The following is a 15,642-nucleotide window of genomic DNA, read 5'->3' on the forward strand; positions in this document are numbered from 1 at the left end:
GCTGTGTGATTTTGCGAGGAAGACTCTGCTTCTTAAATGAAATCCACGTTTATGACGTAATGGATATCCGATTACACAATCCATTCTAATAGATAATGTCGCTGCAGCTTATTTAACTTTACTGTTAATTCTATCCATATTTTCTTTTGCGGCCCAGAATGAACAGCAAAAAAATCCCACTCTTTACGTTCACTTCGGCAATCCGAGGTAGTCTTTGCATTTGCTGAGAGCCTACAAAAACCTTTTCTTTGTTCCACCGCTCTTACCTATAGGAGGCTTGTCAGAGGATGTGGTTGTATGTGGTTGCAGCACGAAAGGCTTGCTTTCATTCCAGCAGGCGGTTTGGCCGTTCCGATGCGCTTCTCGGAGCTGCTTATAACGGTGCCGATCGTTTCGCTGGTGGAAATTTGGTCATCACGGAGAAGGACCGATCTTCTCTTTCGCGACATCGAAGTGCGAGCTTTTCCTCCCAGTCTTCTGGAGGCGGTCGCGGAAACAACCGGAATGGTGGTAGGGGTTACGGCGGGCGTGGTACAGGTCGTGGCAACAGCAACAATCGTAACCAACCCTACCAAAAGCCTCGTGATCCGAGCAATCGCTCACAGAATTTTGACGAGCGCGTGCTACAGCCCGCTGCCCGTGGTGAGCTTTTTAACAAACATGATTCGGGTATTCCTCGATTGGCAGCGCGGAAAAACAAGGCCCGCTTAGATCCCGTCAGGCATCGTGACAAGAATCAAGTGTACCAAGATACGGAAGATGAATGGCTGAGTGAATTGGGCCTAAACAGCGGGGATGGAGGCCGTCGCCAGCAAGTGGAAGCGATGCAAGCGGGCATGCTAGAAGAAGACGATGATGATGATGACAATATTTTCGGACCGACCTCGGATGATGATTACTTTGACTATAGTTTGATTGACGAAAACAAGTACTTTTGGAGTGAAGAAGAAGTCGAACAAGTCGTAGAGCCTTTAGACGACGACGATCTAGATGAGAATGGTGAATTTGAAATGGAGTATCTGGAAAAGGATTCCAAGTTTCCAGGTTTGCCTTTTGAAGACGATAGCGATATAGGTTTGGACCCCGATGCAGATAGAATGGAACGTAAGGAAATCGAAGATGAAACCAGAGGCCGCGGTAATTTCAGGACGGGTGGAGCACGCGATGAGCCCATGTCTGGCGATCCAGAATCCAATTTTTTCTCAAATCAATTTGACGCGGTGACCGCAGCTGCAATGCCAGATAGCAATTTTCAGGATAAACTGCCCGACAAATCCGAGGAATTGAAAATTCTACCCTTGCGGAACACAGGGCCCGGCTTCGACGACTTCTTAGAGGCCATGACGAATCATCCAGCAGAATATGCGAAGACCGAGTATCTCAACGAACACGCTGATAGTCGTCGCGAGCCCAAACCTTACTTTGGGAAAGATCGCCTCAACCCTCCGCTGACTTTTGTGGAACGATATTCTCGTTTTTTGTACGTCTCAGGTCTACCACCATTGTTCGTTCATGAAGAATTAGGAAATTTGGAAAACACTGTTCACAGCAAAATGATGCAAAAAACCATTGGAGAGCTTGCAGGAGTGGATTCGAGCCAGGTATTTCCCGCTAGTATAACCTCAGGATTTGTCGGCTTTCACTCGCCAAAAGAACTTGCCTTTGTACTGGAAAAGGGACCCAGTGAGAAAGTCAGGATGGGCGAGCCACGTCTTTCGAAGTATCAGCCTTCCGAACACGAACCTGAATTTACGAAATTAAAACCAGAGTGCATTGTGCAATTAAGCCAATTCTGCCCGGGTCATTCATCTGCCTCTTTACTGCAAGAGCTTTTTCCAGAAGGCACCGAAGTGAAGACAATTTACGGTGACGTCAAACCCGAAGATATCTACTTCTTGTCCCCGTCGACGGCTTTGATCCGCTTCTCATCGGAGGAAGAGGCGAATTCGGCCGTGGAATCAATGATGATTCAAGACCGCCTTCAAGAACTTGGAAAATTTCCCGTCCGTTTCTTTCGTGCTCGTCGAGAGCTGGTCCATATTGGCTTCGGGGGTTCAGCGAACTTAAACGAAAGGCGTCGCCAAGGTCCACGCTTGATTTTGGACACTGAAATGCCCCCTAAAAACTTTTATATTTCACATGCGAATACGATTCATGTCAAGAATCTCGATGTGTCAACTACTAAAGAAGAAATATCGAAGGCATTTCAGCCTTTTTGCGAAATGCGGCGCGACATCAAGAATTCTGTTGAGTTGCTGTTGTGCGAAGGTGGTCTACCGACTGGAGAGGCGTACGTTGGTTTTGATTTACCTGGTGAAGCCGAGGCTTGTATTAAAGCGGGAAGTGGTCGAATCGATATCGGCAATCGACTAGCCGTAATGCGGCTGGTCAAAGACCGTAAAGTCCCCAATCGACCTGAGCTGGCACCGCAGAAGCGGTTGGCGCGTTCTGAAGAGGAGCTTTTGGAAGACTTACACGGTTGGGAACGATACGTGGATCCGGCTGACATAAAGCTGTTGGAAGAAGGGGGGGTGCCTCGATCATTTTTGAACGAAGCTCTCCGGGGAATTCGTTACACCAACCCCACTTTTGGGTCTCTCGACCTTGCTATACGCAGTGAAGCTATCCAGCCCGATCTAGCTGCAGGAGAGCTTTACAAGAACTTGGTCCAAGAATATGTTGCGACTCTAATTGAGTGCCTGTCTACACGTGATGATGTGGGTGAGCCGTACAAGAGTTTGCATTTTCCTGATGAACCAATCGATTTGAGTATCTTCGATGCTGAAGAAAAGCGACAAAAGGAACTAGAGGAAAGGCGAGCTAATCCAATCTAATGGCGAAGCATATGAGAATCAAATCAGAGACTATAGACAGTTAGGCGTTGATGATGAAGAAAAGACTACGGTGTATACGTTCGCGTCAATGCTTCACTCCATTTCCACAATGTTGCATGACCTAAATGTTATGTTGATTCCGTTCGCTCAAAACTTGCTTCAGTTTTCGTACGTGTCTTGCAGCCAGTTGTCGTTGCCTTATCAGTTTTCATCGCGACCATTCTGGTTACTGCTATCGCCATGCCTCGGGAAAGAATATCTCTCATTTTACTACCTCGTAGTCAGCATCGACTAGAAACCCGTAGAAAAATGAGAGCATGTACAGAGATGACAAATCTCAATGCTCTACATCAGCCAATTCGTCGCTCCAAACAGACGTGAAAGATTCCAAGTCTTTTCTCCAGGCCTTTCATAGCCTCGACACTTGAGTTGGAAACTTTCGGTATCCCTCGGTGACACGCAAATTCTCGTTCGGGAGGTAGAAGCACTGCGACAGAGTTGGTGAAGTTCTACTGGCCGCTGATTGGTAGAGTAACTTTTCGACAGAAAGCAGCTGGTCCTGGCTGTCGAACAATATATTTCCAGTTCGTCATAAACTCTATGGGACTCCTCGGGTAGCTACAAAGATTTCAAAGGTAGCATGTGCACGTGTCAGGCCTAACAAGTACTGGTTCGAGCTTCACTGGAAGGCTCTTCTTTTAGGCTTATACCAGGCTGTGCTCTATATGTATCGGCGCCGCGTCAGAGCCACTTGTTAATTGGAAAATGAAATCGATCAGCGACGAAACCATTGACGTAAGCTTTAGGCCATATCAAGTCTTGCCCCTACTATTACAGGCTCTAAAGCAATAAATACGCTGATATTTCGAAAGGCTATTCGATGCCGATGTAGGCTTTTCTAGGCCCAGTTGAACGGCCTAATGTCGTTCAAAAAGGCCTAGAATCTTAAATCTAAAGCCTAAAGTGAGGTAAAAAGTGTGTATTCTGATCCAACTGCTCAATATACAGTCAAAATCCATCACAATCCAACCTTTGAGGTCCCAACGAAAGACAGCGAATCACCATGTTTGCCAGATTTCTTGCCGAAGAGCACCTGGATGAGGATCATCACGATGAGGAACATCACGACGACGATAAGCCTTGGGGCGATGTCATTCTTGCTTTCATTCCTTGTGCAACTCGTCACTCTTTCCGGTATCGTCTTGATGGCCTCGATAGGCCTTTACGGTCGTATAGGCAAAAGAGATACTCACACGATATGGGCAATCTTGCAGACCAGGATCCTTCCGGCTTTCGCGGCAGGAGCTTTATTAGCGGCCGCCGTTTTCTTGATGATTCCGGAGAGCTTGGAATTGCTGGGTGGCGGACACGAGGACCACGAAGAAGAATCTACTTCGGAATTCCTCAATAGTACTGTCGAGGACGATCACAACAGCACATCAGATGCGGACCACTCACATTTCCGACGCTTCCTGGAAGCAGAAGGAGAACTATCGTCGCATGGAGCTGGGCCTACGTGGAAATTCGGTGCTTCTCTATTGGCTGGGCTTCTGATGCCTATTTTACTCACCGCTATATTCCCAGTACCTGATATCGAGGATTGTGATGTATGCGAGAAGCTTCAAGAAAATGAAGATTCTGCGCTATCTCCTGCCGCGGCGGAGACCGTGCGAGAACAAAACGAGGAAGCGAACAGTGATAAAGCCAATACCGAAGACAAGACCACAATGGACGATGGTTGTGATGCTGGCGCGTGTGGCCACCCTAGTCACGTAAACAAGGCCGACGATGGAACCGACGATTCGGAAGTATCGGTCAACAAACTAGACAAGTCTAAATCGGCTCTGCCACTCCAAGGGCACGCAATCAACTGGGGTCTTGCCAGTAGTATTCTGCTCGGGGACGCTTTCCACAACTTTTGTGATGGTCTCTTTATCGGCAACGCATTTTTGCTGTGTAGCCGAGAAGTTGCGTATACAATTGTTGCTACCACCATTTATCATGAATTTGCTCAGGAACTAGCAGACTTTGCACTTCTTGTTCATCATTGTGGCTTGGGTCGTGTTCGAGCTTTGTTGCTCAACTTTGTTTCGGGCCTTTCTGTTCTTATTGGTGCACTGATTATTCTAGCGTCCGATCTATCAGATCAAGCAACCGGTTCTATCTTGGCTATTTCTGCAGGTGTTTACATCTATATTGCTGCTTCTGAATGTATTCCTCGTATTCAAGCGAAACGCAAGACCATCAAGGACACTCTCATCTTTGTCTTGTGCTTTGCGACCGGTGCAGTTCCGATTGGTTTGGTTCTTCTTAACCACGGTCATTGCGAGGCTGGCCATGATCATGAAGAAGAGGATCACTAGAAGTGACAACTCATGGTGTCAACCATTTATTAGTGCCTTGACTTTCTTCCCAAACTAGTGCTGTAGTTGCTCCTACGTATTGATAAGATGTAGAGATTCCTGCTACTTCACACTAACTTATTAAGGCAGACATTCCATATCTTTATGTATAATGTTGGTCGGTGGGAGCAGGCACCGTTGGGTATGCTAGAAATTGCTAGTAGTAAGTACACATAAGGTTTGTTCACTGGGTTTGCCTTGCAGATAATTGAAAGTAAGCATAGCTTCAGTTAGCATAAACTCCATATTTATCACAAGCATCACTCCTACACCTGCAATTTTGTCCAACCAAATTCATATGCCATTCAGACCAGCGCCCCAGCAGTGATTCCCTGCTCCAGTGTAGCCATTTCTCTGACTGCTGAAGAGCGCCTCATCCTGCTTGGATACTATATCCGTCACTTCAAGCATACCTCTTGTGCAATTAGGGTTAGGTGTTGGCTCACTCTTAATCTATCAACGGTTGTCCAGCCTGGTTGGCCCTTTGTTTGCTTAACTTGGGCAGACTTACCAGTCCAAGATCATGAACAAGGCAGAGGGAGACCTTGAAAGCAAGTTTTACAGCGGCAAGCATTGGAACGTTTCAAGCATTTTGTAGAGATCCACCATCAAGCCTATACCAATCTAGATGAGCTCAGTGAGCCATTGACCAAAGCTGCCAAGGTCCACAAGTCTTTGAAGCATTTCAAGGCTCCTTCTCTCAAATCTGCAATTGTTGATGTTGAAAAATGGTTTTGAAATGAGTTATATGAGCAAATTTATTGAAAGACAGAACCAGGCCCAGGTTTGTAACATTTTTACAGTTTCTCCAGGCCGCAGTGGGTGTGGTAACGGCCATGGTGGCTGCGGTGGAAGAGGTTGACGCAGCAGTTAAAGAGGTTGACACAGTAGAGGCGGTTGCAGTGGCGGAAAAAAAGGTAATCAAGTGGTATGATCAACCATTACTACTCTTCCAAAGAGTATTACTTCATGAATGCCAAGCAGTATTGCCATGTGCACACCTTGCATCAAAATGGTAATGGCAATGTTGCTTTGATCTCCATTCCATTGGATGACACATGTTTTGTAACTTCCCTCCAGGACACATTTGTCATCAGCTCTGCTCAATTGTCAAACCATTGTTACAAAGTCATCCCTGAGGAGCTGGCTCAGCATTGGAACATTGGCTTGGGGACTGCCAAATGCACCCTGCGCGTCACCACACAGAGTGGAGTGAAGAACATTGTGAATTGCGCTCTTGTGTAACACATAAAACGGGTGACCATGCAGCTACAATTCCACCATCTTTGAACAAATCTGTATACTGACACCATGTTTGCTAATTGTGAGCTTAAATTGTTGCATGGGAACATGTGTGCTCAAGTCTTTATCAGTGACATTGATTGGACACGTGTGTACCCAATGAAATGAAAAGCCAAACCTCACAAAGTGTTGGATCATTGGTCATGTAAAGTGTGCTTGTGTTCTTGCATCAAATGATCAAATACTTGCTCACACAACTTGCTTCTACTATGTATTCCCACTGTCTGTTGCTAATCAGCATCAGTTAAGAAGCACAAACTTGAATTCAACACATCAATCAACATGCAATTTGGAGATCTGAACCGTGCTCATGTCTTTATTGGTGAGACTGATGTATTTGAACCATATCTAGATGACTCAATGGGGACAAATCTAGTATGCCTGAAGCTGATGACAATGGCCACAATGCATTTGATCAATTTCAATACTGAATTATTGCTCCCTTTGGGGGACTTGCTCTCAACTGGCAAGGTTAATTGCTTGTAAAAAAGGATTGCAACGGCAACCCAGCTGGCTTTTCAAATAAGAATCCTATCCTTGACTCACATGTGCTTGAGGTTGAGTTTGATGACAGAATTGTCAGAGCATTTGCTGCTAATGTTATTGCCAAGCATATCTATTCTCAGGTTGAAAACAAAGAAAGTTGTTATCTTATATTAGACAAAATTATTGATCACCAAAAGGACAGCTCCGCCATTGCTCCCGAAAACATTTGATAAAGTATAGCCACGCAATACTGCAATTTGCCACTAAGGTGAGCTATTGTCATAGCTATTGTTGTTGAAACATTCAACTAGCATAGGCCTAGCTCTGAATATTGGCCATGTTTGCCAGCCTTATTACTGTCCCAGTCATTGTCTGTACAACGCTGCGGATAGAGGCAATGTTCTTCGGGTCATTACCGAAATGTCATTTGCGAAGGCAGTGCGAAGTGACTTGTGTATGCATCTAAGGATGCAGCAACTGTGACACGCAAGACAACATGTCTTGCCAACCAAGAAATCATCTTTACATAAGCAATTTCTCTATTATGGTCATCCCTTGAGAGGTAAAGAAAATACCTTCTCCACGTCTACAAACTGGGATTGAATCAAAGCAGATAAGTCTGCACACAATCAAAGGGTCTCATATTCATCTGCATTCATCTGCATTCATTTGCATTCATTTGCAGTCATCTGGATTCTGCGGGATCAATGCATAGAAGACAGTACAGAGGCTACGGTCTCCTTGAATATGATTGACCAGAACATTACTATCCCAGTGATGTGACTATCCATGGAGAGTAGTACTGATTCTACTGAGACTCCTAAGGGAGCTCCAAGGGATTTGTTTGCACTCAAAAAGATTACATCCATATTTGTCTCTATTCACAATTCTAAATTCAGTTGAGGTCAAACCAATTGAGTTACCAATTAATTACAATACAATCGGGCCCTTACAAGGCTTTCCCCTTTATTCATCTTACTCTCTCATTGTATCAACAATACATTGCGTGAGTATAGAAGAATCCGTTACATTTATGTCACCAATTGTAACGGTAACCAGCATATGCACTGTACCACTACGGGATGGAAACTGACCATACAGTGGAAGGATGGATCCGTCTCTTGGTTGCCGCTAAAAGATCTGAGCAAATCTAACTCTGTTGAAATTGCTGAGTATGTTGTTGCAAATAAGTTGGTCCACAAGCCTGCCTTTGTGTGGTGGGTTTCCCACACTCTACATAAACAAAATAAAGTTGTCTCTGCAGTGTTATCAAAAGAAGACACACAAGTTTGGTATTCAAATTCCCAGAACCGTTTGCAAAGCTTTTGAAATTGACCAAATACTAACAATTCTTTGTGGGTCAATGCAATCAAAAAGAAAAATGATAAATGTGATGCCGGCTTTCAAGATCCTTGATCCTGAAGCCATTGAGCCTGTTGGTCACACGTGTCTTCCCTGTCACATGATTTTCGATGTGAAATTGGTCTTCACTTGCAATGCACAACTTGCAGCTGGGGGAGATGTAATGGATCCACCCAGCTCAATCAGGTATGCCAATGTTGTCTCTTGCAGTAGCATTTGTCTTGCTTTTCTTGTTGCTGCCCTCAATGACTTGGACATTCTTTGTGCCAATGCTCAGAATATGTATCTGTTCATGAATAGATCTACACCCTCTGTGTTACTGAGTTTGAAATGCCCTGCAAGAATCAGTTTGCAGTTAATGTTCAAGTGTTGTATGGTTTAAAATTCAGTGGTGCAGCTTGGTGTGCTCATCTGGCCATGGCAACACAGGAAGTCAACTTCATTTTGTTAACGGATTCTTCAATACTCACGCAATGTATTGTTGATACAAAGAGAGAGTAAGATGAATAAAGGGGAAAGCCTCGTAAGGCCCCGATTGTATTGTAATTAATCGGTAACTCAATCGGTTTGACCTCGACTGAATTTAGAATTGAGAATTGTGAGTAGAGACAAATATGGATGTAATCTTTTCGAGTGCAAACAAATCCCTTGGAGCTCCCTTAGGAGTCTCAGTAGAATCAGTACTACTCTCCACGGATAGTCACATCACTGGGATAGTAATGTTCTGGTCAATCGTATTCAAGGAGACCGTAGCCTCTGTACTGTCTTCTATGCGTTGATCCCGCAGAATCCAGATGACTGCAAATGAATGCATATGAATGCATATGAATACAAATGAATGCAGATGAATGCAGATGAACATGAGACCCTTTGATCGTGTGCAGACTTATCTGCTTCGATTCAATCCCAGTTTGTAGACGTGGAGAAGGTATTTTCTTTACCTCTCAAGGGACGACCATAATAGAGAAAATCGCTTATGTAAAGATGATTTCTTGGTCGGCAAGACATGTCGTCTTGCGTGTCACAACTGCTGCATCCTTAGATGCACACACGTGTCACTTCGCACTGCCTTCGCAAATGACATTTCGGTAATGACCCGAAAAACATTGCCTCTATCCGCAGCGTCGTACAGACGACGACTGGGACAGTAATAAGGCTGGCAAACATGGCCAATATTCAGAGCTAGGCACTATGCTAGTTGAATGTTCCAACAACAATAGCTATGACAATTGCTCACCTTAGTGGCAAATTGCAGTATTGCGTGGCTATACTTTATCACTCCCTTCAATCTCGCAGTCTGGGAGTACAAAGTCCAGTCTAGAGATTGCCCCAAAGTATGGTGGCGCAGAAGGTACTGTATGGCCGTGGCTCAAAACAGAATGTGACTGATGAGGAATTTGTGCTGAGGGCCAGACAGACACTTAGTGAGCATATCACTGAGATTGGAGCCCGTTGGTTCATGTGCGAGACGCATTGTCCCACTAGCAATGCACTCGCGAACCTTATGGTATGAAATAGCATTGTGCTTTTTCTTAAGTACCGACGAAGGTATTGTCGAACTTGTGACGACACTCATATTGTCGCAGAAAACATTTGCGGGTCCACAAAGTGGAACACCCAATACCCGTAGGTTGTACCGCAAAGCTATGATCATTTCGGAAGCTATGCGCATGGCAACAAACTCCGATCCATATGTCGATCCTTCGACAGTGTTTTGTCTCTTGGAGTACCAACGTATTGGTGTTCCATTTATAAAAATAAGTATGCCGGTGGTCGATCTCCGCGTGACGTGACAATCTGCATGAGCAGCATCCACAAACACCGTGATTTGTACTGACCTACCCATAGGTTTTGGCATTGCTGGAGGGAGTTCCTCTACAGCATTTGGGTATTGCTCCTTCCACGTAGGATCGGAGAACTTGACCTGAGAAAATTCTCTCATTTTAGGGTCACAGACAAGCTTGGAATTCAAGTGTCGCTTTAAATAGCTGAACATACGAAGCACCGCATTGTAGTGGCCTTCTCTTGGTTTCGCATTGAAGCGTGACATAAGACCCACTTCTTGGGTAATGTCAATTCGTCCAAGTTCAGATGTCCAGAGAAGGATGCCGATAAGACTCATATAAAAGTTCGCTCGGTCATCATCAAGGAAAGCGGACGTATCCACCTCCGGATGGTATCCGGGTATCAAGGGCGTGACAATTCGGTTACTTGTTGAAAGTTTCAGCCCAAGAGTTTCCTCTATGTTTTTTATCGCGTTGGTTAAGTACTGCTGAGCAGACATGTACCACGCCGACGTACCATCCTTGAATGTGTACGTTCCAATAGTGGCTCCAAGAAATGTTTCTGGAGCGCTACCACCCTTGAGTGTGTAGGGAATGTTTTCGAGCATTTCTAAAATCGCCCTGGTATTTTCCGAAACAACCGTTAGGTCGTCGACGTAGCTTATAATGTACTCGTAGTACTCGCTTTCGTCCTTGCGCTTAGCAGCTCGGTACCACATATCTGGGTCCGCCTTAGAAGACACAAAACCCATAGTCCTTAGACTTTGCGCGAGGTGGGAATGCCACGCTGCGCCACTGGACTTTAGTCCATACAGAGCCTTAGCAATGATGACTGTCCATCCCTCGAACTCTTCAAACTCAGGGCCAGCAATTGCATAGACCTTTTCACGACAATCGGCATTGACGTAAGCATTACCGATGTCAACTGAGACAAGATCAAGATTGTTCAGACTGGCAAGTAAGAAACCTAGTCGAACACTCTCCCTTGAAGCAACACTGGAATAAGTATCATCAGTGGGAGGGTCTGTCACATGGCCTCCAGCAACAAGGCGTGCCTTACGTCGGAAGTCCATTTTGACATCAAAAATAATCCACATGGGGATGCGTTTATAATCCTTGGGAGCTCTTTCTCCCTTCGAGAGGATAGTGAAGGTCTCCATCTTCTGCAGCGTGCCCATTTCCTTTTGGATGGCTTCAGCCCAGAGATGATTGCCATTCTGTTTGTCCAGCTCGTAAGCGTGGGCAACGTTCCTTGGAACTTCTATACCGTACTTGTATCGGTTCTTCTTTTTTCGCGTGCGTGCAGCGCGAATCCACCTATCAGCCTTTGTCAGTACCGATGGTGCCCAGTAAGAGAAAGCTTTTTCCGACATTAATTCATTGTTGGCTGCATATTTTGCAACTGGGTAAGGATTGCTTTCCTTTAAAGAGGTAAGAGGCTCCCAGGTGTATTCACCATTGGCCCATTTAACACGGAGGAACCAACCTTTCGTTCGTCCTCGGCCGCCACGTGGGCGCCTTTGATGGTCAACAATATCTTCAAAAGTATACCATTCATTACCATCATCATCGACTTGCTTATACACAGCGTCAAGCAGAGCATTGTATCCATGAATCTCTTCAGTACCATCATTGAACTCAACAACATAATTGGTTGTTTCGTTTGAGCCCTTGGGCTGGCCATTTTTATCACGCTTGGTGACTTTGTCTAGATGTTGTATACCTCCCTTAGTAAGGAGTACTTCGCTGCCGACAAGGAGATCCGACGAACCAGACTCTTTTTCGTCGTCGTTACCGTAGTAATCATCAACTGATAGTCCTGGTTCCACTTGGTCATGGTCGGCTCCCTCATTTAAGTCATACAGAACATGTCTATTACGGACTCCTGGATCTTCAGGTTCACCAGTTTTTCTGGCAACCTTCATTGCTTCATCTCGTCGTAACGAGGCAGCTTGCTTTTTAGTGCTGTGAGCAAAATCAGTAGGCTGATAAATCTCCCTTATCATAGCATCAAAAGCTGTAAGAGAGGTTTGCAAAGCAGTCGAATCAACTTTGTGAAGTGGTGTGACTGTGGAACGCGTTATCACGGTTCCTTTGTCTGTTAGGACATAGTAGCACATAGCTTGTCCAACATTTGTTGCAATACCAAGCCACCGACCAACTTTAGCCTTAGCTTGTGGAAATTTAATTTCAGGATTGTCAAAATATTGTACCGGTTCGTAGAACTCGAAATCCAACAATTCTGAAATATCGCTCGTGTCACCTGTCATAACCGTTAAGGGCGTTTGCCAATTTAAGGCTTTGCGAGCGGTATTATTACGCACAATTACCACGTAGGTAATGGCGTAGTCCCAAAGCTGTTCTGGACATTGTGTCGTTTCCATAACAAGTCGTGTCTGGATCCGAACCGCACCGAATTCGTGTTCGCAACGGTTTTGCCACGGTGAGTATGGTTCCGTGACTGTGACTTTTATCCAGTGACCGGAAGTGATTTTCTTCCATTTGCTTAAGGTTTCCACTTTTGCGTTGTCGGTGTGAATTTGTGCCGGAATTCCTATATCTTGTATAATTGACGCAAGACCTTGGTCTGCTTCGGATTCCGCTTTCATAAGAAAGTGGTATACAAAGTAAGAATCACCACATACAAACCCTTGGGTATGCGTGTGTCCTCGGGAGGATTTAACAGTAGATTTGAAAGTGTCGCTATATAACGTACACTTCAACCGGCGGTATCGCAATTGTTCAAACTTCGTTTTAAAACGTCGATGCAGTGGCATTTTGCCAGAGCGTTCCGCAAGTTGTGTTGTAGCTTCCAGTGTTCGGTCAACTACTTCCATAGGAACATGTCCCAGGATGCGGCGAAGTTTGTCTCGATCGACATCTAGATCCCGTGGGCTAGATTTTGAAACCCGTGCAGTAGCATATTTGATCTCGCGTACGACATCATGTGGGTTCATAACATTATTGTTTGCCGGTAGAACCGGGAACTCCTTAGAGTCAGGGAGAGAGAAATACCCATGGTAAAAGTTCTCCTCATCCTCATTATCAGTTGCGGTATAGCGTGCATTCCGTTGTCGGTCATGACGCGTGTAGCGCTGCTCATTATCCTCCCAGTCTTTGCTGTTTGGATCCCAGGGTTGATCAGATGTAAGATCAATGTGCAGGCAGTTCTCAAGCTCATGGCGAGTAGGTACTCGTGAGTACAACAATGATGTGCGTCCCTTCAATGCAAAAGGAATGTAGTCGCCATCAATTGTTTCAATTCCGTGAAGAGATTTCCCTTGGGATAAAAACTTCGGAATGTCATCAGTCTGATGTCCGGCGTGCCGAATCTGATTCAAGTTGATGAGAGATGTGGACTGTGTAGGCCCAAGATTCAAAGCTTCATGGAAAACCAGAATAACGGTGGTTCCGTCATCGTAGTCATATGCTGTAGCAGCCGTCACAACTGGAATTCGATCAAGAGTATCACCACTGTCATGAAAACCTCGCAGACTCACATATCAACCTGTATGAGCAAGTACAGTATAGCCTGAACCAATGCAAATTGTGTCGGCACCAGTATCAATGGCAGCTTCGCCCCATGTTGAACGGCCGGTAGGATTTCGTGTGCGATTCTTACAAATGCGTCTTATTGTTGCATCCGCAAGCCGTAGTTCTGACATGCGCCAAGGAGTGACTTTGTTTTCTTCTGAACTGCATACCATACGATTAAAGGAGACCCTGTCAGCAGATCGCCCAAATAGGGTACCTGCTCCATATGTAGGTTTCTTAAGCGTATCTTCAAGTTCCAAATGAAGTGGTGTATCGTTCGCCTCAGGCTGGCCTGAAGCCAAGTCCTTGTCACCATCTGCTTTAAATATTTCAGTAGACATTGACCTTAAATCAGGCGAGTAGGACTCAACGCTTGCGTTAGAGTTATCCGTACTACTAGTCTTGGCTCTTTTAGCCGTGCGCGGGTCCGTAGACGCTCTACGCTTTGCCGCTTTGATGGCATCCTTTATCTCGGGAGACAATTCATCCCAGATGTCCTTGCGGAGTTGAGTACTAGGAGCATTGTTTCCTTTGCCCGACTCTTTGTTACCTTTGCCTTGGCTTTGGTATTCCGAGCGCTTGCGCCGGTTGTTTTTGTTGTTCCTGTTTTTCGACAAGCCCGTAGCCTGACGAATGTTTCGGGAATCCTTACCGTCCTTGCTCGTGAGCTTGGCGGCTTGAGTACGCATGTACGTGACAACGCGTTCGAACTTCCATTCATTTAGGTTAGCTTCAGCAGCTGCCTTGAATGCCATAAGTTCAGGATCAACAATTCCCTGTAGGAAAAAGTTTGTTTTCTGTGAGTCCGTGTAGGCCTCTTTGTTGCGAGCCAATATGTTGTTACCAGTAAGATGCTTTTGAACATACTTGGTAAAAGTGAAGTTCCGGGATTGTCCGGTATACTTCGCTGTCAGAATTGTAGTGCGAGCTTCTTCCGTGGTTAAGCCCACCTGACTGGCTCCTTCATAGAACGCACACAAGGTGATCCAGGCATGACGGCCATTTTTTGAAACCTCGTAAGGTTCGATAAGGCCCCATGCATCTCCCCCGCTCGTGAGCGACTTGAGCATAAAAAAGATATTTGAATTGCGAACTGACTTAACGTTCCAGTCATATTTAAATGAATCAGGTTCGTCATTGATGTCATTGTAGGTCGCTGTTGGTTCTGAACGGGAATATCGCTCCGAGTCATGTGAGATGCAGGCATCAAAAGATTGCCCACTTGCTCCGGCCCATGCCTCAAAACTGTATCGAAAGGCGAGCCACTTCTTCTGTGTACCATCAAAGGGATCAGGCACCAGACTGGAGACTGACTTGTCTGTTTTGTTGGTCTCGGAGGTTCCAAATGGAGACGCTTGCGCCTTCATCTGCATTTCCAATTGCATAACTGGAATTGTCCATTCTTGGGTAATATTTACGTTGTCGGGTTGACTACGTAACCATGTAGCAAATGCCCGTAGGCGAGCCCTGTAAACTGTTGCAAACAAAAGCTTGTTGCAAAGATCATTGATGTCACTCATAGAAATAAGCAAGAAATCATTTGCGGTCTCCAAACCTTCGTTTTGGAGTGACTTCACATGGATATCTCCAAATCCCATAGACACTTTCAAGGGCTTTCTTGTCCTCAAAAAAGTTTGGGTTGTACTTGAAATCAATGTCGGTATCAATCTTGTACGACTCGATCTCAGACTGTGAGTCATTGTCATCGCCCATGGACGATGGTTGCGTCTCATTGTCACTGTCCTTGGACGACGACTCAACGGCCTCAAAGGGCGTTTCTTCTTCCACTCGCTCCTCCGGCACCGTTTCGGTCGCTCCCTTCCGGGTAGGACCGGTTGCCTTGCGAACTCGGGCCATGGCTCAGTTCAAAAAGAGAGACAATCGTGTAAAGTAAGAACGTTGGCGAGAGCAACGCCAGCGATGATTGCTGGGTCTGAT

General features: G+C 45.4%; 3 protein-coding genes across 3 annotated transcripts; 2 read left to right on the top strand and 1 right to left on the bottom strand.

Moving 5' to 3' along the window:
* The first annotated feature begins 192 nt into the window (after positions 1–192).
* On the top strand, positions 193–2,854 carry PHATRDRAFT_42754 (predicted protein). Its single transcript, XM_002176666.1, has one exon. It carries the CDS (start codon positions 288–290, stop codon positions 2,832–2,834), a length of 2,547 nt encoding a protein of 848 aa, XP_002176702.1. The 5' UTR covers positions 193–287; the 3' UTR covers positions 2,835–2,854.
* A 1,011-nt stretch (positions 2,855–3,865) lies between these two features.
* On the top strand, positions 3,866–5,308 carry PHATRDRAFT_42755 (predicted protein). Its single transcript, XM_002176667.1, has 2 exons — positions 3,866–3,984; positions 4,109–5,308. The coding sequence occupies exons 1-2, from the start codon at positions 3,898–3,900 to the stop codon at positions 5,195–5,197; spliced, it is 1,176 nt and encodes a 391-aa protein (XP_002176703.1). The 5' UTR covers positions 3,866–3,897; the 3' UTR covers positions 5,198–5,308.
* Positions 5,309–11,593: 6,285 nt separating this feature from the next.
* On the bottom strand, positions 11,594–15,561 carry PHATRDRAFT_31815 (predicted protein; the record flags this gene model as incomplete). The annotated part of the gene is made up of 4 exons (XM_002177163.1): positions 11,594–11,707; positions 11,745–13,618; positions 13,679–15,178; positions 15,309–15,561. The coding sequence occupies 4 exons, from the start codon at positions 15,559–15,561 to the stop codon at positions 11,594–11,596; spliced, it is 3,741 nt and encodes a 1,246-aa protein (XP_002177199.1).
* Between the last annotated feature and the right edge of the window lie 81 nt (positions 15,562–15,642).

This window comes from Phaeodactylum tricornutum, chromosome 1 (genome assembly GCF_000150955.2).
Source record: "Phaeodactylum tricornutum CCAP 1055/1 chromosome 1, whole genome shotgun sequence".
Classification (NCBI taxonomy): Eukaryota; Bacillariophyta; class Bacillariophyceae; order Surirellales; family Neidiaceae; genus Phaeodactylum; species Phaeodactylum tricornutum.

Excerpts from the sequence above, each read along its gene's own strand:
- PHATRDRAFT_42754 (XM_002176666.1), top strand. The coding sequence starts at position 288 with ATGTGGTTGTATGTGGTTGCAGCACGAAAGGCTTGCTTTCATTCCAGC.
- PHATRDRAFT_42755 (XM_002176667.1), top strand. The coding sequence starts at position 3,898 with ATGTTTGCCAGATTTCTTGCCGAAGAGCACCTGGATGAGGATCATCAC. Across the intron at positions 3,985-4,108 it reads ACGATAAGCCTTGGGGCGAT|ACCAGGATCCTTCCGGCTTT; the intron begins GTCATTCTTGCT and ends GCAATCTTGCAG.